Genomic DNA, 25511 nt, shown 5'->3' with positions numbered 1-25511 from the left:
AGGATGTTATTTCTACTCTGTTATACGCTCGTAAGACCTCTAGGCTTATGTACGAGTTTGGAGAGTCTTTAAGTCCTGGTGCATGGAGCAGGGGGGTTGTCCTTTGAGTTTCAGTGCCACGGATTCTGGCTTTCTTGCAAAGAGGCCTAGCGAAGGGTTTGTCCTTTAGTTCCCTGAGAGTGCAGGTGTCTGCCTTGGCTTGCTTGTGGGGCAAGGTTTGGGGACTCCCTCTGGCTGCACATCCAGATGTGATGCGTTTTCTTCTAGGGATGAAGCATTTGCACTCCCCCTGTTGGTAATTTGTGTCCTCCTTGGAGCCTTAACTTGGTCCTTGAGGTTTTGTGTCAAGCGCCATTTGAACCTCTTAAGAGGGCCACCATAAAGGATGTCACTTTGAAAGAGGTGTTTTTGGTGGCAGTTTGTTCAGCCATCAGGGTGTCTGAACTTCAAGCCCTGTCATGCAGGGATCCATTTTTGCGGATTTTGGATTCCGGAGTCTCTTTGCGGATGGTCCCATCTTTTTTTGCCAAAGGTGGTTTCAGCGTTCCACTTATGTCAGTCGGTGGAGCTTCCAGCCTTTCCTGATCTGGAGGTTGGGTCTCCTCATGCAAAAGAATTAAGACGTCTGGATGTCAGAAGGGCTTTGTTGTGCTACTTAGAGGTTACAAACAGTTTCAGATTGTCTGATCACCTTTTTGTGCTACGGAGTGGTGCAAAAAAGGGTCAAAAGGCTTCAAAAGCCACAATTGCGAGGTGGTTGAAGGAAGCTATTAGTTTCACTTATATCTGTCAAGGTCGTCCTATCCCGGAGGGGTTAAGGGCTCATTCTACCCGGTCTTAGGCGGCTTACTGGGCAAGCTAGTGTTGCAGGAAATTTGCCGAGTGGCTACTTGGATGTCTTTACGTACTTTTGCTAGACACTACTGATTGGTTGTCCAGGCCTCTGACGTCAGCAATTTTGGTGCAAGTGTCCTTCGAGCAGGACTCACGCAGTCCCACCCTGGTTAGGGAGGCCTTGGTACATCCCAGGAGTCTGGATTGATCTGGGTACTACAGGGAAAGGAAAATGTGGGTTTTACCTGCTAACTTTTGTTCCTGTAGTACCACAGATCAGTCCAGAGTCCCGCCTGGTGGTGGAGAGAAGTGTTGGGAGAGTTCACTTGATGGTTTACAATATTGGTTCTGAAGATTTCTGTAGAACGTTACAGGTTTCTCATTGGTGTTTGTTTTCAGATTCATTTTTTGCAACTTTTTTGGTTACAATTCACATTTGGTAATCTCCTCTTTCCTCTGTTCGTTCTAGGAAAGTATTTAAATAGTTTGGTTATAAAATTTATGCTTGGGTACTGAGTAATACTGAGGAGCTGCAGGTGGCACACCGGGTTAAGAGGTGGTGTCTGCAAAACTTTCTCTGTCTCCATCTGCTGGAAGGGAGGCAAAGCCCAGGAGCCTGAACTGATCTGTGGTACTACAGGAACAAAAATTAGCAGGTAAGAACCAATTTTCTTTTCATGACACTGCCATTTTCCCCATGCAGGCCTCTGCGGTGCCGAATGTCCCCACTGTAGCCCTATACGACCCCCCCTCCCCCCCCCTCCCGCCTCTGTGTTACTGAGTTTCTGAGGCATTTGTAGCTGGTGGTAACTGTTTGTTTGGTTTATTTCAAGGTCTGAACACCGTGTGTTTCGTTTGAGAAAATGGATCATTCCCAGACTGACCGGAATCCTTGAGAATTCCCAAGTAACGAAAGGAGAGGATCAGGTGATGGATATCGCCAGGTGAGGGACGTGGAGGGAAGTGTCGGGGGGGGGGGGCCACTGAGATTAATAAAATGGAGGCCATGGGTAAAGAGAACAGTGGTTAATGCTCTGGTGTACCAGATAACATCAAGTCAGGCCACATGGGAGGATGCAAAGGCACAGGCGGCTCCGGTATTCGCGCGTTTACACGCGGCTGCCGCTGTCCGCAGACTCTAACTAGAGCCCGGCACGCATTGTTGAAATCTGTAAAGTTTTCACATTGCGGGCCTGCTAGTGAAGCTACCCTGCTCATCCATTTTCTCATAGGAACTGTCGGGAGCAAAAAGGCTTGGGTTAATAATGTGAGCTGAGGGCGACTGGAAATTTGCATCATGCTTGCCCGCGGGGCGCCACGCTGTTGGGAGGAGTTCAGTAATGCCTTCTGCTTCTGGAAATGGTTTTTGCACAAAAGCCTTTACTCCTCTTGCTGATGGTGAATGGTTTGCTTCATCTGTGCTCGCTTGTTTTGCTTTATTTTATTTATTTATTTTTGTAAAATCATGCAAATAAAGGATTAAAAAAAAAAGCTCTTTTATTCAGAAAGCCCACGACTTTGTTCTCACTGTTGTCTCTCCTTCCAGGTTTATCTTCTTCCATGCCTTCTTTGAGGCTAAAAAGGCGACTTCTGATATTCCTGAGACAGAGTCTGTCCTCGCCGCCCCTCTGGATGAGGCAACACGGGTTTTGCTGGGAAACTCATTTTTCGGGTAATTGATTTTGAGCAATAGATGTTTTAACGCTGCCACTGAAGCCCGCACCATAATCTCTCTGTACATTTTAATCGGTTTGGGTGTTGGTCGCTCTATTAGTGGCACTCAACCCTATTCCCCCCCCCCCTCCCATATCTGCACTGCTTTTTTGGGTTATTCGATGATTGATTTAGGCTTCGTCAGAGCGCATTTGTGCTCTCCCACCTCAAAATTGTCCCTGAGGTTTTGGAAGAAAAGCGGAAATACAATGAAAATGCATTTGGCATTCTTGCATTTCCCTCATGTGCACACATGTAAACCATGTCTTTTACTGGTTAACCCCATATATACCTATCCAAGTTATATCTACCTGTTCATTGTAAGACATTTACTTGTAAATGTGATTGTTCTGTTATAATGTAAACCAAGTTGATCAGTAATTCTGTTATTGGAAAGTCGGTATATAAAAATGCTAAATAAATAATAAATAAATGTCTGGGCTCCTCGCAGTGCTTTTACCTCTCGCCCCTCCCTCCACCTCCAGCAAATACGTACAGTGTTACGGAGGCCTGGAAAGGGAAGTGAGCCTAGGCAGATATGTCGTTTCCTTTCTGCTAATTAAGCTATGAGCCCTGTTTTGCAGGCTTAGGCCTTTCAGCCACATGGAGTACTAATAATGACAGTTTGTGCCTGGGCAATTATAAGCAAACATTGCCTTGTTTTATTCAATTCTAGCCTATTTTCTGACAGGAAGATTTATGAGATCGCGCTGTTTGTGTGTCCATGTGTCATCCGTCACCCCCCCTTAATAACTTCTGAGGGCCCTGTTCAAATGGTTTATCCAGCCAAGTTCAGCGTTTAGCCAGACCAAACCACAGGATTTGAATTTCCCTCTGTGTTCATCACTGCCGACTTATCCAGCTAAGTCTATATCCAGATAAAATCTTAGCTGGATAAGTTGGGAGCATTCCAGGATCAGGGTGATTTATCTGAATAACTTAGCTGGATAGCTCCAGTGTTCAGTTTTATTTGGCTAATTTATCAGGATGTCTGTCTGTGCTGTGTAGCAGTCCTAAAATAATCCAGATAAATTTGTCAGGATAATTTTGATCTATCTGCCCATATTCAGTGGTGCAGTCTCGCCACGCTGCTGAATATCCTAAGTTAGCCAGATAAGTTTATTCTGATAACTTACCTGGACTGTGAAATTTTTTTTTTTTTGGATCCACGTATGAGCACACGCACCATAAAGCAGGCGTCCTTATTTCTGCATGGAGCTTTCCTGAATGATTTGAGCAAAGATCTCCGATACTTAACGCTCAGAGCAGCAAAGCTTGTGAAACGAGGCACCACTGCGGTGGATTTGGTCCTCGGTGTCCGCACTGACCAGCTGGGTTTTCAGGATACGCTCAGTGAATATGCAGGCGAGGGCGGAAGCAGTGCCTGCAGACGTTTCGTGCGTATCCCTTAGGGAGATCCTGAAAACCCAGATGGCTGGGGAGGAGCCGGGGTTGAGCAGTCCCTTTCCCCTGTCCGGTCGGGTTGCTTGAGAACGTGATTTGTCCTTGGACTTCATCCCACTGCCTTTTCTTTCGCAGCCTGCTGCATCATCTGAACTGTCTCCCTTCGCTGGGCGAGAGCCCGCAGGCCACGGCGCTGAGGATGAAGCATGTGCATGGCCTGACTGCGGATGGGAACCTGTGGATTTACTGCTTGGTGCGGTACGCCGACACGCTGCTCGCCCACGGAAAGCATGCCCGGGCCGTGACGCCGTTCAGCAAAGAGCAGCGATCTGCTTGGGACCGGTGAGATGTGCTGGATGAGCTGCCGTGAATGCCCGGGCAGGCACCTCTGCCCTCGCTGTTTAATGATGTTCTCGGAGTCCATCCTGTCGCAGGGGAAGGGCATGCAGTCTGTTTTTCAGTTCCAGGGAAGAGGCTGCACAGTTCAGTCTGCCTTTTTGTATTATAATTATTATTCAGTTTTTGGGCCCATCCATTGTGCTAATCCTCCTCCCCTAACCTGTTTTAGGTGCACCCACAGTTTTTTTGCCATTGGGTGTTGCTCTCGCAGAATGGTTGAGGCTCCCTTCCCTCAGCCTCCAGAGCATCTCCATCCTGCCCGCGGAGCAGAAGTCTGTTTCAAATCCAGATTTCCGGCATGACGAGGTGTTGCGCTACTTCTCAGCCCATCCGGCCAACCCTCGAGCTGATCTTTTTATGTTGCCAGACTCAATCCAAGCTGACGTGTTGCCGTTGCAGGCTGTCATCTGAAGCCATGTCTTTAAATTTGGGGGTGGGGTTTGCTGAATCTTGCATTAGTACCCCGCCTCGAGTCTAGCATGGTTCCTACGGGTGGGGTTTGCCAGATCGCAGTCCTAAGCAGGACTAAACCAGACTGTTGAGAACTAAGCAAAAACTGGCAGAGATCCCAGTATGAAAACTGGGACAGTCCCCAGTATGACACACATGCCCTCAACCCTTTATTTATTTTTTTTTTAAACTGGCTTCTTACTTCATTTGCACTCTTAATTTAATGAAATTATCTTTTATCAGGCCTTTGTACTTCATTGTAGTCTGTTTTCTGTAATGCTTCTCCAAGACTAGCTTTATAGAGAAGACTTTCTACTCTTATTTCTCCTAATATTTTTTCACATCTAAAGTGTGATCAGCTTGGAGAAAAGATGGCTGAGTGGGGGATATAATGGAGATGTCTAAAATCATGAGAGGACTAGAATAGGTAAATGTGAATTGGTTGTTTACTCTTACAGATAATACAAGGACTAGGGGGCTCTCCATGAAGTTAGCAAGTTGCACATTTAAAACATTGGAGAAAATTCTTTTTCACCCAACGCACAGTTAAGCTCTGACTTCACCCAACACACAGTTAAGCTCTGAATTCATTGCCAGAGGATGTGGTTAAGGCAGTCAGTGTAGCTGGGTTTAAAAAAGGTTTGGACAAGTTACTGGAGAAGAAGTCCATAAACTGCTATTAATCAAATTGACTTGGGGAAAAAGCCACTGCTTATTATTGACAGCAGTAGCATGGGATCTATTTAATGTTTGGGTACTTGCCAGGTACTTGTGACTTGGATTGGCCACTGTTGGAAACAGGATGCTGGGCTTGATGGACCCTCGGTCTGAACCAGTATGGCATGTTCTTAAATGAAGGCAGTGCTCTATAAACACACATAAGAGGTGGTCCCTGCTCCATGGAGCTTATAAACTCATCAAGACTTGCTGACGAGATTTTAGGAAATTTTGTTTACTAGGCCATGATCGGGAAGAGCCCAGTGTTTGAGCTTTAATTGTGGGATTATAATACACAGTGACCCCAGGAGACTGTAATTTGTGCCAAGTGTTTGAAGTGCCGCAGGCTAGTGCTAAACTCCTGATTCAGAGGCCTGAGGTCTTTTTCTAGTTAAGGTTAAAACCTTGGTGTAACCCGCCCGTGTCTCTGCAGGATGCTGACGTTGGTGGAGACTCTTCAGAAGACAGACAAAGATACCTACAGTGTGGAAACATCTGCCTTCCAGCATCTGCTGCTCCTGGTTGGCATCCACCTCTTCAAGGTACAGTGCTGACTGGTAATGAATTGAGGGTTTTGTTGCCCTAGAGTCCCTGCTGCTAACACATCTCCTCCCCGCCTCCCCCCCCCCTGTGGTAGTGGCAGGCCTGGGGCAGGTGCTCTTGGTAGTGTGTCGCTAGCCAAGCTTCTGAAAATGCAGCAGTTCTCCAGGCCCAGTAGGCCTGAGAGCCCCTCTAGCCTTCACGGTGGTTGCATATGGGAAGTTTCCTGGCCAGGTTTTCTGCTTCTCGTCAGTAATATCTGAAAGTAGAATTATTGACAGCAGCACAAGCTGACAGAAGGCTGCTGTAGTAACTGGGGACCGGAGACAAAAACGCAGTGACATTTAAAGGACCAGCACAGAATAAGCAATCCTGATTCTCTGTACCTTCCCAGATCAGTCCAGACTCCTGGGTTTTGCCTTCCTGTGAGCAGATGGAGACTGAGAAAGTTTCACTGATACTGTACATCAGTGGTCCCCAACCTTTTTTGCACCAGGGACCGGCTTCAAGCAAGATCATTTTTCCATGGCCCGGCAGGGCGGGGTGGGGGTGGGGCAGGGGCGGGACTTTGGTCATATGGGGGCGGGGTTATGGAGGGGGTTGGATTTTAGTGCACACTTATTTAATTATGTCATTTATAATGTAAATGTGACTCAACTCATCATAGGTTCTCACATGCATGACACACTGACCCATGATCGTCACGGGGCTAGATGTAAAAGTACAGTTTGCATCCATGGGAACCCCGCTGACCCACAATAATGGATGTAAAGCAGAATTATGACATTCCCCATACAACTCACCCTATAAAAAAGATATTCTGGTTCTGGTGTCATCTCAGTAACAGCAACTCAAACTCCTTCTACTTCCAGGCTCAATAGCCCTACTTATGAAAAGACAGCAGTTTACCACCAATGCATGTCCTCTTGAGAAAACACAACAAATAAGACCGATACAAACGCTTACATGCTAGTAAAATATCTCATCTCGTTAACTAACACAGAACCGATCTAACATACTCCCAGGATCTGTAGTAATGCACATAAACTAATCCGCACACAGTTACACCTGTATTATGGAATACACTCAAACAGGAGCAACCCTATCTATGAAAAGGCAACACTACAAATATTAAATCAGGTCCTAAAAACCAATACACCTCTTATTAGGAAAACAGAACTAGCAAGCAGCTATAGATCCCCACACAGAAATAATTGTAAAACTATACTAATAAGCAGAATAAATGTTTCAAAACAGCTATGAACAGAATAACATCCAATAATTTAAAACTCATAAAAACTATTAAACATTCTCCAAACACCAATAAAATATTTTAAAAAAGCAGACATCACATAATTAAAATGGCAGTCAATCAAGAAAAATTAAACTTAAAAAGCCACCTTTACTTACCCCCTCCAGCAGCTCTCCTACTCCCCTTCCATGCAGGCCATGGCACACACCAGAAGCAGCAGTAGAAGCTAAGCTCTATATTCATGGTCCTCTTCCTTAGTGCCCATGTCTCTCACACACACACACACACACCCCATACCAGTCATGCCTCCATGACCAGTTTCTGTCTCTCACAACCAATCATCTCCCAAAAAAACAGTCTTTGGCACACACACACCAGTCACCTTCCTGAACAGTTTCTCTCATGCCATACACACACACAGGCTTCTCACTCCCATGTTCTACTTACATATATGGGCTTCTCACTCTCATAATCATTTTCTCTGTCTCTCACACACACACACTCACCAGTCTCTCACTCCCATGCTTGTTCTCTCCACATGCACAGGCTTCTCATTCCCATAATCAATCTCTCTCTCTCTCTCTCACACGCTTCCCACTCCCATGTCCTCTTTCAGATATTCAGGCTTCTCACTCCCATGATGTGTCTCACACACACCCAGGTTTCTCACTCCCATAATCACTTTCCTTCTCTCTCTCACACACACACTCACACACCTGATCTCTCTCATGCATACACACACAGGCTTCCCACTCCCATGTTCTCTTTCAGATATACCAGACTTCTTCCTCCCATGCTGTGTCTCACACACACCAGGTTTCTCACTCCCATGCTCACTCTCTTCACATGCACAGGCTTCTCATTCCCATGCTCACTCTCCACGTGCACAGGCTTCTCATTCCCTGAATCACATTCTCTCTCTCTCACATTCACACACACCAGTTTTTTCTCTCACACACACCGTCACCTTACCAACCAGTCTGTCTCTCTCATGCATGCACACACACAGGCTTCCCACTCCCATGCTCTCTCTCACATAATCAGGCTTCTCACTCCCATGCTTTCTTTCACACCCCCCCCCCCAACACCAGGCTTCTTATGCCCATGCTTTCTCACATACCCAGACTTCTCACTTCCATGCTTTTTCTCTCTCACACATCAGTCACCTCCCTGACTAATGTCTCACACTCTCACATACACATCAGTCATCTCCCTGAGCAGTCACTTTCATTGTCTCTCGCATACACACACATCAGCTCTCTGACCAGTTTCTCTCAATCACACACAGGCAGGCTGGCTGGCTGCTTCTCTCTCTTTCTCTCACTCACTTCCTCCCCCCGAGCACAAATGGTAGCTGCAGCAGCCTCCTCCTCCAGCCCCCGCAGGCCAAGAAAGAAGAATCCCATCGGCCGCGGGAGGCTCATGCTGCTGTCTCCTTTCTTGATTACCGGCTGCTTCGATTACATGGGGGCTGATGCTGCTGCCGCCGCTGCTACTTGTCCACGCGGCACGTCTCTCTCTCCTTCCCGCGCACCACGTATCACTTCCTGTTCCGGGTCACGGGGGGGGGGGCGCGCGGGAAGAAGAAAAGGCCAGCCACAGGTGCCACAGTTTCTTCCTGCACCGCTGCCGTTCCCACTGGGCTTGAACGTGCTGATAGCCCGGCGGCAACGGCAGCAGGGAAGAAAGAGCAGCGGGAGAGACTGGGAGCACGCGACACATCTGCCGGTGCTTGGCGGCGCCGCGGACCGGCAAAAAACCCCCAACGGCCCGGTCCTGGTCCACGGACTGGTGGTTGGGGACCCCTGCTGTACATAACCCAGCGTGCCACCCTGCAGTCCCTCAATATTTCTCTGCCTCCAGCAGATGATAGATGGTATAAAACCTGCAGTCTGGCGAGAGAGGGAAAAAGACAAAAATTTCTGGATACTCCCAGGGGGTTGTGAGGTTGTGCTAGTGCTATCCCCCCTGGGTCCAGAGGTCTGTGGGGTGGACATCTGATGGTCCAGTTTCTCTTATTCCTCATGAGACAACAGTGGTACCTGCTGGCTGTTCTGCACTGCAAGCCCAGTGGAGCAGGGAAGTATCCCTTTTATACGGTTTGTCCTGGGCTGGGTTGCTAAAGATTAGTGAAAGGAGATTGATAAAGCCAGTGGTCTGGCTCTTTTCTGATCTGCCATGCGGCCTGCGTTCCTGGAAGCTGAACTTCTGCACCAAAGGAAAGTATTGGTTTCTATGTATCTTTATTTGTTCTCAGAGATTGAAAAAAAAAAAACCCAAGGGACTAGTTAGAGGAGTCTGTGCAGCAGCTCGGGGAGATCAGCGATGGGGGTTTTTCAGCAGCTTCTCTGCTTGCAGAGGAGACCGGGTGTTGGCTCTGTGGCGCTGAGGGACTGTTCCCCTGCTTGCCATTGAGGTGCTGGTGGTTCCGTGGGTGCGGGGAGGAAAAGCGTGTACATGTGGGGAAAAAGAGGCATGGCGTTCGGGGGGGGGGGGGGTTTGCATTCAGCGTAGCCGCACCGGTAGAATGAGCCTGGGGGGTGACGGGGTCTAGCACTGAGACTTTCCCCGTCAGCATGGAAACTGCGGCCATTTTCAATTCCCTAGCAGCATCGGTGGGAGAGGCAGGGGAATCCCCTCCTCAGCTGTCGCCGGCGGTTCCCTGTCCCGCAGAGGTGTGCGGAGAAGCACTTGCACCAAGAAAGTGTCTGTCTTTCTGATGGAGGTCTTTAATTTGCTACGTGCAAAGCTTGTTAAGCGGAACGGGTAGCGGGGGTTGCTGGCTCTTGGGCCTCTGTCTTCATGGATGTTCGGCCGATCAAGAGGCCTGAGCTGTTGAGAAGCTCTTCAGGCCTTTGATGATTTTCAGTGCCAGATGTTGAATGGATCTGGGCCTAAACGCGCTAACAGTGCAGGCAGGCTTTGCTGAATTGTGAGGTAGGCTGCGGCAGCGGTTCTTCTCCCACGTGCCTAGGCGTTATGCGTGCATTCTCGCTGTGTCAGTTGCATGCATGGTGAGCTGTGCGCATAAAGCTGCAGCCTGGACTTGAGCGCGTGAGACTGTGACCTAGACTTGAGCACGTATTTGCGCAGGTATTTGTGCATGTAAAGGCTGCAACCTAGACTAGAGCGTAATTTGTGCAGGTACTTATGTGCGTACGACCATGGCCTATATGAGTGCGTATTTACGCATGTACTTGTGTGCGTACAACAGTGACCTAGTCTTGAGTGCATATCTGTGTGTGTCCTGGAGGGGCGTGCTCATATGCCCAGGTGGCGGTGTGCGCGCGGGAGGCCGCAAAGAGACAAAGTTCAGGAGAGCTAGGCGCTGGGGGCTAATAGTTCCAAGTGCCTTGCTATCTGTGAGGCTTTGCTGTCTAATAGCAATCAGTTCTCACTTGCCGTCCGTTTGTGTCAGTGCTATTTAGATGCTAAAAGTGATTTGACTACTGCAACTTTTGCCCATGTTGGGTCATCCCCTCGGCCTATAGGGTCTCTGGAGAGGAGTGGGGTTGGGAGACGAGTCAATGGTCCATTTTCCTCCTCCCTTTTTCCCGAGGGCAGAAGCTTCCCCGAGCAAGGTTGGCCTATGGGCTCTGGTTTAGATCCACCTTCACCTCCTGTGTGAAATGTTTCTAGGGCCTGCAGACCTTTCTGCAGGGGCGCCCAGCGAAGGCAAGGCATCCTACTATGTAGGGATCTCCTGCTTGGGCCTCCCATTTGTTAGTCACGGTGGGCAAATGCCACAGGATGGCTGTCCCTGCTAATGTTCAAGGGGATGTGGATCATGAGACATGGGAGGATTCCAATGGGGAATTGGCTTTCTCACTTCTAGAAGAGGGAGAAATTGCATATGATTGAGAGCCGCTTCGGTCTCTGCTCAGATTTTTTCTTTTTTCACAGAGATCTCTTGCTGAGTTTGTTGGCCCAGACCCTGAGCACGCTTAGTGTGGCCGGAGGTCAGCTTTATGTTGTGTCCGGTTTCTTTCTCCCCTGTATCCAATTCAAGAGATCTTGGATTTAAAGAAGGTAAATGCAGATCTCAAGGTTCCCTGTTTCCACATGAAAACTCTGAGGTCCGTCGTAGCGGTGGTACGAAAGGGAGAGTTCTTGGCATCTCTCGCCTTGATAGAGGCGTATCTGCACATAGCCATCAGGCCGGAGCACTAGAGATTCCTGAGGTTCATGGGCCTAAGGGGACATTTTCTGTTTCGAGCCCTTTCCTTCGGCTAATGACTGCTCCCCGTACCTTCACCAAGGTGATGGTGGTGGGGACGCCGCATTGCAAAAGGAGTGTCTGTTGGTGCTTACGAGTCTGGACGCCTGGCTCATTTGTGCGAAATTGGAGGACATCTTTTGACAATCAGTACAAAGGTACCAATGTATTTGAAATCTCTAGGATGGGTGGTGAACCTAGCAATGAGCTCAGTTCGACGTGCTTGCATAGAGAGTGTTTCTCATGGAGAGAAGTTGCTGAAATAGCAGAGTCAGATTAGGCTTCTGCTAGAGCTTTAGGTGCCCAGGGTCTGGGACTATTTACAGGTCCTGGGTTCTATGGCATCAACATTGGAAATAATGCATTGGGTGTTCACACGTATGCAGCCTCTGCAAGAGGCTGTTAACTCCCGCTGGAATCCGTTATTGGAAGAGTTTCATTTTCCTCTTTCATTAGATGAGGAAGCCAGGGGATAGTCTTTCGTACTGGCTTACTCGCACCACTTTCGAGCATGGTGCAAAATTGGAGGTTCCCAATTGGGTAATAGTCACCACCGATTCAAGCTTCTCTGGATGGAGTGCGATGTGGCAAGATCAGTCTTCGCAGGACCAGTGGTCTATCATTCGGTTAGAGACTAGAGCGGTGCATTTCGCGTTGCTTGCCAGTCTGCCAAGGTTATGGGGCCATCAAGTATGGATCCTAACAGACAATGCAACGGTAGTGGTCTACATCAACTGTCAAGGCAGAACCAAGAATTAGGCAGTGGCTGGAGTGGTCTAGAAGTTGATTCTCTGGGCAGAGCAGCAACTGGAGTGGCCGGCAGTGTCTCACATCACTGGAGTGAACAATATTCAGATGGATTTTCTCAGATGGAGAAAGTTAGACCCCGGGTAATGGGAGCTGTCAGAGGCAGTGATGTATCTCATTCACGGAAGATGGAGGTATCCCAACCAAAGAGAATACCAAGGCATTGTGGTTTTACAGCCATTGAACAGAACACAGTATGGAAGGAATCAGAGCTCTGGTGCTGCCATGGATTCAAGGGATTCTTCTTTGTTTCCCTCTGTTGTATAAGGGATTAAGGTGGATAAAGAAACATCTGGGAAACATGATTCTGGTAGCTCCAGAGTGGCCGCATCGACCTTGTTTCCCAGATCTGATCAACAGGCCCCTGAGGTTCGGACATCGGTTGGCCCTTTTCCACCAGGGCCCAATATTTTCGGGTCAGGTGGCTCTTTTGTCTCGCAGCTTTGCTTATAAGAGGAGATGACTGAGATGGAGGGGATATTCCAAAGCAGTTATTTCCACCTTATTGCAGGCTAGGTGACCTTCTACATCCTTGACCTATGTACGAATTTGGAGTCCTGGTCTGCTGTTGACAGATTGCAACTTGCTGTGGCGTGGCATATTTTGGCTTTTGTAAAGAAAGGTTCTGGTCAAGAGACTGGCCTTTAAGTCTGAGAGTCCAGATAGTGACATTGGGTTGTCTCCAGGATAAGGTGCCAGAGTATTCTCTGACCGCATGTCAGGATGTTATGCTATTCCTTCGGGGAACTAAGAACTTGAGTCCTCAGGTGCGGAACATTTGTCCATCTTGGAATCTGAATCTAGTCCTTAGAGGATTGTGTGAAGCTCGGTTTGAACCACTAAAGAAGGGAAATAAGGCGTCTTAAGGCTACAATTGTGTGGTGGCTGATGGAAGCAATGAGTCGACTTACATTCTAAAGGGCGCCCGCTGCCTGGGGATTTAGGTGCGCACTCAGGCAACTTCCTGGGCTGAGTCACAACAGGTGTTTCTGCATGAATTCTGCTGGGCAGCTATTGGATGTCGGGGCTCCAGCTTCCATGTGCTTTGGTGAGAGTGTTCTACGAGTGGCATTCTCCATGTCCCACCCAAGTTAAGGGGAGCTTAGGTACATCCCAGGAGTCTGGACAGGGAAAGGAAAATTGGTTCTTACCTGCTAATTTTTGTTCCTGTAGTACCACAGATCAGTCTAGAGACCTACCGATTTTACTGGGGGTGAGAATCAGCCGCTCATACTGTTCCTTTGTATATAGTGCAGAGTTGTTGGAGGTTTTCAATGCTGATCACTTATGTTAAATTTGGGAAACGAGTTTTCCATTGTCGTTTTGGGCAACTTCACCTTCTTCTGGCTTGTTGTTCTGGAGCGAGTTTGCTTAGAAGTTTGTTTAGAAATTTATGGTCGTTGCTGTCATCTTTGCTTAGGTTTAGGTCAATAGTGAGAGACTGCAGGTGGCACGCTGGGTTATGTACAGTGTCAGTGAAACTTTGTCTCCATCTGCTGGCAGGGGAGGCAAAACCCAGACGTCTGGACTGTTCCCTGTACGTACCAGGATCAGTCCAGACGGTGGGTTATGTCCCCCATCCAGCAGATGGAGTCAGATAAAGGCTTCGAAGGGTTCTGCCATAAGAACGTGTGCACCCTCTGCAGGAGCTCAGTATATCTCTGACTCCAGCAGATGAGAGTAGGGGAACCCGGTGCTTCCCCTCCAGGAAGGATTTTTTTCTTTCATTAGGCTTGTTAAACTCAGGCTGGCTCAAGGTGTTTGAAAAAGTCTTTTAGAGTTGTCAGAAAGTTTTGTTTTAAAAGAAAAAAAAAAGAGGGAGGAGCGAGGGCAGTGCCTCTCACGGAGCTTGCAGGCAGGGCTGATTTCAGTCTCTCTCGCTCTCTCTCTCTCGCTCCCACTCAGCCTTCGGGTAAGTGTTGTGTTTTGTGGTTTTCTCCTTTTTAGCTGTAGCTGCTTCTTGTTGGGGAATGCTGGTGGTGCCAGCCTCTTCCCCCCGTTGCCGCAGGTTGCCCCGCGGCCCTGTGACGTCTCATTCCCCGGGGCCGCCGCAGCAGAGAGGGGGTATTCCTCTGCTGCTCTTCCGGGGGAGCGCAGGGCTTCTTTCCCGCTTCCCACGGCGTTTTCTCTCCTCACCGGCCCCCCCTCCCCCGGCTGCCTGTCAGCATGCCACGGCCATCCCGCTGCTCTGCCTGTGGCGAGCCGAGGTCGAGGCTGTCACGGGAGGGAGTCTGTTCCAGGTGCCTCCCTGGTGGGGAGGGCACGTCTGGGCCGCTGGTCCGTACTTCTCACCGCGCCTCGGCTTGATTCGGGCTTCGGGGGCTGGCCCCTTCGCCGCTATCGGTGGAAACGGCGGCCATCTTCGATTCTCCCAATCATCTACAACCATCAGGGGAGGAAGGAGAGGATTCTGATGGGGGAGAACCACCGATTCTTGCTCCGATTGGCGCCTCAGGGGGCCAGGGCCCCCCGGGGTCCCCCACCTTTTTCCCCGGAGTTCATTGTGCTGCTGCACAATGCTTATTTGCAGCGCTTGGAGGTTCCTAGGGCGCCCAGCCTGGACCCGCCTCCTTCCAAGGCGCCTCGGTTAGCGGAGGTCCCGCAGGAGACCCAGGGTTCAGCATGGGGGGGCCGGGGCCCTCCCACGGGGCTCCCAGGGTTCACTTCGCACCCCTCTCGCTGGGGAGGGGGGCGGGATCTGTCCCGGATCCGGGGGGGGGGATCCCCCGTCTCACCCGGACGATCTGATCTTGGAGTCACAACTAGAGTGCGATGACCCGCGGGTCCTACGCATCTTTCGGAAGGAAGAGCTTGAGGACTTTATTCCGCAGATCCTTCAGGAGTTGGACCTCACCCTCCGCCCGAACCGCCAGCACCTCCGGTCCCAGTTGTCACCTCATCTGCCAGGAAGGGAGACCCGCTCTTAGCCGGCTTGCGCCCCCTCTCCAGGGCCTTTCCTACCCATCCCACCTTCCTACAATTGTTAGCACGGGAGTGGGATACTCCTGAGACATCCCTTAAGGTCTGACGCGCCATGGAAAAACTTTATCCTCTACCGGAGGATTTCTTGGAGTTGATTAAGGTTCCGAAAGTGGACTCGGCGGTGTCGGCAGTGACCAAGAGGGCGACCATACTAGTGACAGGTGGCACAGCGCTACGGGATATTCAGGATAGGAAACTGGAAGTCTGTCTCAAGCGGGTATTTGAGGTCTCGGCTTTGGGGATGCGTGCCACCATCTGCAGTTCCCTGGTGCAGAAAGCTAGCCTCCGCTGGGTACAACAGCTACTGACCTCCCAGGAATTACCATCCGAGGAAGTGCGGCAGGCGGACCGTCTAGAGTCTGCCATAGCTTATGGGGCGGACGCCTTGTATGATTTGTTCCGCGTTCTGGCGAGATCCATGGTCTCCGTGGTTTCCGCACGCCGCCTCCTATGGCTTCGCAACTGGTCGGCGGATACCTCCTCCAAGTCCAGCCTCGGGTCTCTTCCTTTCAAGGGCAAGTTACTCTTCGGCGAGGATCTCGACCAGATCATCAAGTCTCTGGGGGAGAATTTGGTCCACAAGCTCCCAGAGGACCGCCAGCGGAGCTTCAGATCTTTTACTCCCTCCAGATCCCGCTCCCGGGCGCAGCCTCGCTACCGCGGCTACAAACAGCAGGGGCCCCGGACTCCGTCTTCCAGATCACAGTCCTGGCCCCGTTCTTTTCGCGGTCACAGGCCCGCTCGGGAGGGGACGAGTCAGGGAGCCTTGTCCAAGCCCGCTCAATGATGCCGAGCCCGCCCACTCCTCGACCCCCGCGGATCGGTGGACGACTCTCTCACTTTTACGAGGAGTGGGCTCGCATCACCTCGGACTAGTGGGTCCTAGACATCTTAAGGAACGGCTACGCTTTGGAGTTTGCCCGCCGTCCAAGGGACAGGTTTCTCTTCTCGCCTTGTGGATCAAGCCTCAAGAGACTGGCAGTGCAACAGACCTTGGACAGACTCCTGAGCCTCGGGACCATTGCTCCCGTCCCCTTCGGAGAGGTGGGCTCGGGCCATTATTCCATCTACTTCGTCGTGCCCAAGAAGGACAGTTCCTTCCGCCCAATTCTGGATTTCAAGGAGGTCAACAAATCCCTAAGGGTCCTCTATTTCCGCATGGAGACCCTGCGCTCCGTGATTGCGGCGGTACATCAAGGGGAATTCCTTGCCTCCCTCGACCTGACAGAGGCATATCTTCACATCCCCATTCTGAAGGCACATCACAGGTTTCTTGACTTCAAGATTCTGAACCGACACTATCAGTTCCAAGCCCTCCCCTTCGGGCTGGCGACCGCCCCATGGACATTCACGAAAATCATGGTGGTGGTTGCGGCCGCTCTGAGACAGGAGGGGATCCTAGTCCACCCCTACCTGGACGACTGGCTCATTCGAGCGAAGTCCTTCTCCCAGGGACAGTCGGCGGTCTCCAAGGTCGTTCATCTTCTCCAGTCCCTGGGCTGGGTGGTGAATTTTGCCAAGCACTCCCTCGCAACACTTGGATTTTTTGGGAGCACACTTCGATACGCTTCAGGGCAAGGTCTTTCTACGCCCGGACAAGGCCCAATCACTCCGGGAACAAGTACAGCGTTTTTCTGTGTTACCAGATCCCACGTCCTGGGACTATCTGCAGCTCTTGGGTTCCATGGTCTCCACGATCGATCTCGTCCCATGGGCTTTTGCACACTTCCGTCCCCTGCAAGCGCCTCTTCTCTCTCACTGGAAATCAGTCTCTCAGGATTACCAGCTGGTGCTTCCTCTCCCTCAGTCTGCCAAGGATAGCTTGTGCTGGTGGCTGGAGCCGCGTCATCTGGCCCACGGCGTTTCTCTAGAGACACCGGATTTGGGTGGTGGTCACCACTGATGCCAGTCTTTCCGGCTGGGGGGGGGGGGGCAGTCTGCCACTGGAGTTCAGCACAGTGGCTGTGGACGAAGGAGTAAGCGACCTGGCCGATCACCTGGAAACAGGGTGGTGCGTCTGGCTCTCATGCAATTCTTACCCTTGGTGCGGAATCATGTGGTGCGGATCCTATTGGACAACGCGACAACCGTAGCGTATATCAATCGCCAGGGGGGCACAAAGAGCCGGCACGTGTCGCTCGAAACGGCCCACCTAATGGCGTGGGCGGAAAAGCACGTAATGCGCTTGGCAGCGTCGCACATTGCAGCGAAGACCACATTCAGGCTGACTACCTGAGTCGTCAGCAACTGGACCCCAGAGAGTGGTCCCTCTCCGAAGCCATGCATCTTCTTCGGCACTGCTGGGGGACGCCACGACTGGACCTCATGGCGACGTCCCTCAACACCAAAGCAACTCTGTTCTTCAGCCGCTGACGGGAGCGCGGGGCGGAAGGAGTTAGACGCCCTAGTGCTCCCCTGGCCAGACCACATTCTGCTCTACGTTCCCCCCCCCCCCTGGCCTCTAGTAGGCAAGGTCCTTCGGAGAATAGAGCTTCATCGGGGGCCTGTCATTCTGGTGGCTCCCGAGTGGCCACTGCGCCCTTGGTTTGCAGACCTGCTCCAGCTGGCAGTGGACGGCTCGATCCAGTTGGGCCATCTTCCGCGACTGCTTCATCAGGGACCAGTATTTTTCGACCAGGAAGAACGCTTCTGTCTTGCAGCCTGGCTTTTGAACGACGCCGCCTTCGATGCAAGGGATACCCTGACGCAGTAGTTTTAACTCTACTCAAGGCCCGAAAAACCTCGACGTCGGCTACCTATGTGAGGGTCTGGAAGGTTTTTGAGGCGTGGTGCACAGCACACGATACCCTTACCTTGAGGGCCTCCGTCCCTCAGATTCTGGCGTTCCTTCAAGATGGCTTGGATAAAAGGACTAGCCTACAATTCCTTGAGAGTTCAGGCCGCTGCCCTGGGCTCACTTCTCCAGTACTCAGACCATTCCTCTCTCTTGAGACAGCCGGATATCGCCCGCTTCCTCAAAGGGGCGAAACATCTACGGCCCCCGGTCAGGGATCCGTTCCCCTCTTGGAGTCTTAATCTGGTGCTCCGGACTCTGGCGGGATTGCCCTTCGAGCCTCAACGTAACGCGACCATTAAGGATATCACACTCAAGACTGTCTTCCTGGTGGCCATAAGTTCCGCACGCCGCATTTCGGAACTCCAAGCGCTTTCCTGCAGAGAACCCTATCTCCGGTTCACGGGCTCGAGGGTTTCCCTTCGTACAGTGCCCTCCTTTCTACCCAAGGTAGTCTCTTCTTTCCATCTGAACCAGAAGGTCGAGCTTCCTTCCTTCCCAGCGGGAGAATCGGGACACCTTTGTGCTCTGGATGTCAAGCGGGTTCTCATTCGCTACCTGGCAGTCACCAATGACTTTCGAGTCTCAGACCACTTGTTTGTGTTGTGGTCGGGACCAAGGAGGGGTGCCCAGGCCTCGAAGACGACGATCGCAAGATGGCTTAAGGACGCCATAGTCACAGCGTACATAGGTACGGGTCGGGATCCTTCGCGGGGAATTAAGGCACACTCTCTCCGTTCTCAGGCTGCATCCTGGGCTGAAGTACAGTCCATTTCCTCCCAGGAGATCTGTCGAACGGCGACTTGGAAGTCCCTTCATACCTTTGAACGACATTACCGTTTGCACCTACCGTCGTCATCGTCCTCTGGATACATTGGCGACCAGCTCATTCGAGCAGGGCTTTCAAGGGCCCACCCGGCTTAGGGAAGCTTTGGTGCATCCCACCGTCTGGACTGATCCTGGTACGTACAGGGAAAAGAAAATTACTTCTTGCCTGCTAATTTTCGTTCCTGTAGTACCAAGGATCAGTCCAGACGCCCGCCTCTCGATTATGGGGTTTTTCTTCTGGGGTACTTTCTTCCCTGCTCGATCTCTTCACCGCACTCTGTTTTTCGTCTTGGACTATGCTCGATTGCTAGAGCCGTTCAACTCATGAGTCTGTTAGTTTTTGTTCTGCAAGTTTTCAGTTCAATGGCTCTGCCTCAGTTGCAATTTGTTTCATGATTGTTGCACTTGATCCAGCCTTGGTAAGTGGTTGTTTTTGGCTTTGATATTCTCTATACTGAGCTCCTGCAGAGGGTGCACATGTTCTTATGGCAGCACCCTTCGAAGCCTTGTCTGACTCCATCTGCTGGACAGGGGACTTTACCCACTGTCTGGACTGATCCTTGGTACTACAGGAATGAAAATTAGCAGGTAAGAAGTAATTTTCTTATCTGTGGTACCTCAGAAGAGAAAATTAGTAGATAACTAATTATCCTTTACCGCTCGTCTTGGGGGATGGGGGGGGGTATTTTATTTTTCTTTTTTTAAAATATTTTGCAATGTTCTCTCCCGATCTGTGTTGTGTTCACTTAGTCCCCTGAAGAGTGTCTGCCTCTGCTGATGGACCTTCAGGACTGCATCGAGAAGGCACTGAGCAAGAAGCGTAAAAGCCAAAGCAGAGCGGCAGGTGGGTGTCTGCTGGAGCCGAGGCTGTGCAGCATGCAGTAACAAAGCAAAAAGTGCCCCCCTCCCCCCGAGGCCTGCCTGGGGAATGGAGCATCATATGGGATGCAGTGTACACAGGTGGCCTCTTCTCTCTTGTACCTTGTTCTGCTCCCCTCCTCCCGTCGTCTTTCTTATCCGTTTTTTTTTTAATGATGGGCCAGACTGACAGCATTAGAAGCTAAGGTCCTTTCCATGTAGCTGTGGGACATGCTCTGGAGGAGCCACCACCTAGGAGTGAGAGGGGTCATTGGGTCTCCATGCCAGAGCAGTGGGCCAGCTATGCTGCTGCTCAGAGTTGTCTCCATCCTTTTTTTTGTTTGTTTGTTTGTTTAAACATTTTTGTTCATCACAAAAAAGGTCAAACATGACAACTATGAATTAAAATACCAGGAGTCATAGTCCTATTGCATCCATCATTGTAAGTTTTCATTGCAGCCGAATCTTTAAGACTAGACATTGGCAATAGCTATAAATTGCTTGTTCTTATTTTAATTTTTATCTGTCCCACATCCCAAAATCTTACAAGACTATAGACACCTGGATGCCTGTACTCTTGTACATCTTGTTTTTGTTTTTTTTAATGGTGTTAGCCCCTTGCTCACTGGGCACTGGACGGAGACGACACCAGATCATTTCACCTAGGCTGCGTACGGCTTTCGGAGGGTAACTGCTCTGCTACCGTTGCTGACCTAACCTGGATTCAAACCCAGTGACCGGTGGTTAAATGCCTCTGTCCCCCCTTTTGTCTGTTCCCTGGGCCATTCAGTCTCTCTTATCCTTTGAAGCAGCCTGTACCAATGCTTTCACTGTCCTGACTGCAAGCTTTCTCTTTTGAACAAAGATGACAAGCCCGCGTGGGTGGACGTGGTGGTGGACATCTTACTGTCTCTCTTGGCTCAGCCCAGCCGGCTGATGCGTCAGGTCTCCAAAAGCGTCTTCAGCCGGATCTGTCCACACGTCACCAAGCGAAGCCTGCAGCTAGTTCTGGATGTAAGTTGGCCACGCCGAGGAAACGCGGGGAGCGCCTGACTAAAGCTTTTACGGTTCCTCTGCCCTATTCTGCGTAACTTTTTTTTTCCAAAAGTGCCCCACAATGATTAAAGTCTCACCATAGATGTGGTGCGGCCCCTGCTCGCTGACTTCCAAATTTGCTTTAGACCCCCCCCCCCCCCCCCCTTGGTCCCAGCGCAGTGAACGTGGCTTCCACTGCACAGTTTATGATCTCATCAGCAGATAGGCTTGAGATTTCCTGATGATGTCGTAAACAGGGACGACAAAACCTGACACGAGTACCTTGCCGAGTCCCAATAGAACAGATGTGGAGCAGTGTACTCGATTTTCCATTTTCCTCAGCAGGATGTGGACCAATTGATAGATATGCTTCAAGATTTTTGCAGACAGTGTGGCTAGATGTTTCTTCCTCCACGCAAGGTGTGTTCCCTGTACCTACCCGGATCAGTCCAGACTTCTGGGTTTATTCATCCCTGCCAGCAGGTGGAGACAGAGAAAAGCCTTGCTGACACTGCTTGATAGGCCCTGGTGCCACCTGCAGTCGACCAGTATTTCTCTGTCTCCAGCAGATGGTGGCTGGTGCATAAACCTGCAGTCTTTTTTTTTTTTTTTTGCCTTTGTTTTTTCGGGTGAGCCTTCCACCCAGGGGTTTGGTTCCCCTAGGGAACCATTCCTTGTTCGGTTGAGGTGGACCAGCTGAGGTCCGTGGGATGTAAATCTGGTGGTCCAGATCTCTCCCCTCAAGAAGAAAGTGAGGACAGCTGAGTGGTAAGGCTCTGGGGCGACCCTCCCCCCCCCCCCCCCCTCTCGTTGGTCATGCCAAGGTGTGATAAAGCATCCCACATATCTCGTGCCATCCGAAAGATAACAAGCCAAGTATAAAGGTAAATTTGTGAAGGAAGGGAGCTGGGGAGAAAGGGTGGGCGGTCTGGTTCAGTTGTGTGGGGAGAAGGAAGATTACTGCAGCGAGTTTAGAGCAGTTGTACGTTCTTGCATACATTTACTTTTTTTTTTTTTTTCTGGAAATAGGGTTTTTGAGGGTGAGAGAAAAACAACTGAGACCTAAAAACAACGCGGGGGGGGGGGGGGGGGGGGGGGGGAGGGATTTCAACAGGTCCCCTAAAAGCTTGTATTTTGTAAATGCTGCCTTAGGTTCTTGACCCGGAAGATGCCGAGGATGAGGAGAGCGCCGTGGTGGTGACGGAGGAGAAGGATGGAAGGAAGGGTCGACCCTCTGAGGTCGCGGTAAGGCCTGCTCTCATATTACTGGGGAGGGGGGGGAGGGCTAGGGCTGATACGGACGCCCTCTTCTGACCTTCCAGCGGCACACGGGGCTCTATTTGCCTGCTTGAAAATGCAGAGGATGACCACCTAAGCCATTTACATGAGTAAAACTTGTTTTTCCTTCACTGAAATCGGCCGTCCCGTGACCCAGCTTAAGAGCACATAGGATGGTCCACAACATGTGGACATTTTCCCCTGGAAGACTAAAGTGGGGGTGGACTTAAACCGCTTCCAAAATCTGGGATGTTTTTCCTTACAGCAGAGAGAGAGATTGTGCGAGCGCTCAGCGTTAGCCTGCCAGAACTAAAAAATCAGTTCAGAGAAACCCGAGCAAGAAGTGGAGCGGAGGTCGCCCTGTCTCGATGCTGTCGAGGTGGGAGCACCAGGGACTTCCTCAAGCTGCTGCCTTTTAGCTGCTTGTTCCTTTATTTTTTGCTTTCTCATTTGGGCGCAGGGAGGCAGAGGTTCAATTTTTTTTTTTTTTGCCCCAGAAGTATCTCTGGAGGAAAATCCCAGCCTTTGAACAGGAAACCTGCCAGAGTAAACTGAATGCAGGTTTTTAACATTGTATTTGAGCTTGTGTACCTTTTCCCCATAGAATTTTTTTTTTTTTTTTTTGACATCTCTGCTCCGAAAGTAAACAGCCACTCTGTGGCATACCAAGCCCTTGGCCTTGTTTTTGTTTGTAACTGGAGCACAGTTTAACCCTTCATTCCCATCCCCTACCCTTTGCGTGCTTTGATGTCTGTCCGTGCCCAAAATCTTCAGGAAAATGTATTTTTTCCCCACTGTGCTTTCTGCTTTAATCAGAATGAAATAGAGATGAAATCCTGAAGCAATGTTATTTACTTTCTGCTCTAAAATCCTTGAAAACTTTTGAGAGAACTCGTTAGCTGCAAGAAACAGACGTTGGAGCTTAAGTTAAGCAGATTCAGCACCCCCTCCCCCCCCCCCCCATCCCAATGTATTCTCTCTTGTTTTCTTGTGGAAGTTGTGATGGCATGCACAACCGTGGTGTACATGATTTTGTTGGTTGTGGATGTCCTTCCTCTAACCCCCTCCCCATTTCTTCAAGTTCTGTTCCTCACCCCTCTATGGTGTGTTTCTCAGGGGAGTATATCAAACCAAGCAACTTTATAGGAAAATTGGTTCTTACCTGCTAATTTTCATTCCTGAAGTACCACGGATCAGTCCAGACTCCTGGGTTTATGCATCCATGCCAGCAGATGGAGACAGAGAAAGTTTAACTGACACTACTTGAGGAGCACTGGTGCCACCTGCAGTTCCTCAGTATTGATATGTACCCAAGCACAGAAACTCACTTGTAAAAACTTGAAAACACTCATTAAAGCTCTGAAGAAAAATCTGCATAGCAAAAAGAGCACAGCTGAGCGGAAGACTCTCCACCTCCATCAAGCAGGCGGGCTCTGGAATGATCCGTGGTACTACAGGAACGAAAATTAGCAGGTAAGAACCAATTTTCCTTTCCCTGTACGTACCCAAATCATGCCAGACTCCTGGGATGTACCAAAGCCCCCTAGCCGGGGTGGGACCTGGAGAGCCCCACTTGCAAACCACTCTCGCTGAAAGAATGAGTTTCCGGATCCCGGACGTCTAGGCAATAATGTCTCGAAAATGATGCAGCGACTTCCATGTAGCTGCCCAATAAATCTCTTGTGGTGAAACCAACTGAGCCTCCGCCCACGAGTCCACTTGCGACTGAGTAGAATGAGCCCGTTAACCGTCTGGCATACCTTTTCGCACAACCAGACGCTTTTGCTTGCGCGCGTTGGGGTGGATTTGGGCGTGCTAGAGTTCATGCGCTAGCCGGCTGAACGCATAAGCTGCACTGAACTATGGTTTCGGCAGCAAAGAAGCACTAGTGACACTCTTTGTGCTTCCTGCCATATTAGGGCTGCACAATCTGACCTTGAATCCTTCCTGTGTCAACACTGTGAGGAATCCCAGGGAAGGTTGGACTCTCAGAACTTCTCCAAGCCTATTCCCTCCCACTCAGAGAATGGGTCAGCCATGACCTTATCCAGTAGTATCCTGGATTTGAACAATCCCGGGACTGCGTTCTCCTCAGGAGAGGGCAGTTCAGCGGTGCTTACCCCAGTTCTTCCTGACCAAGGCATGGACCCGGCGACCTTTCTTGGGTGGAATTCTTTCAGGGCCTTCAAGCCTTTGTTCAGGTGCAGTCAGCTGCTGCCCCTGCCTGGACTGAGCCCCAGATGGGAAGGCTTTGTCCTTCCAGTCCTATTAGCATTTCTCAAAACATGCCTCATCTCACAAGGGTATCCCTGACAGGGAACCAGACACCACAGGCGACAAAGGGGATGCAGCCTCATTGGAGGACAGGGAAATCCCTCCAGGCTTGGAAACATACCGGACCATGTTATGGTTTTTCCACAGAGATGAATTGTCGGCACTGGTTTCCCAGACCCTGAAGACTGGGAGTTCCCAGCATGGACCCTGTGTCAGAGCCAAAGAACCCCATCCTGGTGTCTCTACGGGAAGCCTCTTGCTATTTCCCCGATGCTGGAAGCCATCCAGGAGTTAATTGACCTGGAATGGGACACCCCAGAAGCCAGCTTTAAAGGAGGCCAGGCATTGGAGGCCCTGTACCCTCTGGACCCAGAGGCCAAAGAACGCCTGTGTTTCCTGAAAGTGGATTCCCTGGTCTGCGCCCTTTTGAAGCAAACAACTATCCCAGTAGAGAGAGGAGCGACCTTGAAGCATGCGCACAATAGGCGGCTGGAGTCCATTTTAGGCGGCTGAAGTCTCTTTCTATGGTGCCCTAGTGGCTCGCTCGGGTCTGCTTCTCTCTCGAGAGGCAGATAGCTCAGGGGCGCATTCCAGAGAAGCGATGGAGCCTGCCGCAGCATTCCTAGCGGATGCAAGCTCTGACCTAGTGCATATCTTGGCCAGAGGGTAGCCTCAGTGATAGTGTCCAGAAGGCACCTATGGTTGCGAAATTGGTCAGCGGATGCGACCTCTAAGGCAAACCTCACAAAGATGTCCTGTAAGGGATCCCTCCTATTCGGAAGCGAATTGGAAAAGTTGGCCAGTAAATAGGGTGAATCTCCAGAGCCGCGGCTACTAGAAGATAAGAAAGAGATTGCAGCACCCCTCTCCTATGAGGGGTTGGACCAGGGGCTCCCAGCATTTTCGGTCCTACAGAAACTCACCATTTCAGACATCTTGACCTTCTCCGAAAGGACTGAGACCTTTCCGATGTCAACCAAAAAGAGGAACTGGTTCGGGCTCAGGTTAAACCCGAACTCCCCAATGAAGTTTGGCCAACCTATCTATAGGACGAGGAGATAGGGGGCCGACTATCCCTCTTCTGTCGGCAGTGGGTCGAGAACACATCCGACAAATGAGTACTGGACATC

The 25511-nt window shown here is 50.5% G+C and overlaps 1 protein-coding gene across 2 annotated transcripts in view; it reads left to right on the top strand.

The window, feature by feature from the left end:
* The window catches only part of MYBBP1A (MYB binding protein 1a), a 119730-nt gene that overhangs the window by 28884 nt on the left and 65335 nt on the right, over nt 1-25511 (top strand). For both annotated transcript variants that reach the window (XM_029612669.1, XM_029612670.1), the window contains exons 10-16: nt 1668-1778; nt 2381-2506; nt 4087-4293; nt 5951-6059; nt 19687-19780; nt 20660-20808; nt 21982-22074. In XM_029612669.1, the coding sequence (XP_029468529.1) occupies nt 1668-1778; nt 2381-2506; nt 4087-4293; nt 5951-6059; nt 19687-19780; nt 20660-20808; nt 21982-22074 (889 nt within the window). The remainder of the gene's footprint in view (nt 1-1667; nt 1779-2380; nt 2507-4086; nt 4294-5950; nt 6060-19686; nt 19781-20659; nt 20809-21981; nt 22075-25511) is intronic.

This window comes from Rhinatrema bivittatum, chromosome 8 (genome assembly GCF_901001135.1).
Source record: "Rhinatrema bivittatum chromosome 8, aRhiBiv1.1, whole genome shotgun sequence".
Taxonomy (NCBI): domain Eukaryota; kingdom Metazoa; phylum Chordata; class Amphibia; order Gymnophiona; family Rhinatrematidae; genus Rhinatrema; species Rhinatrema bivittatum.
Note: the sequence above shows the minus strand (reverse complement) of the source record. Positions and strands in the feature narration are given on the sequence as shown.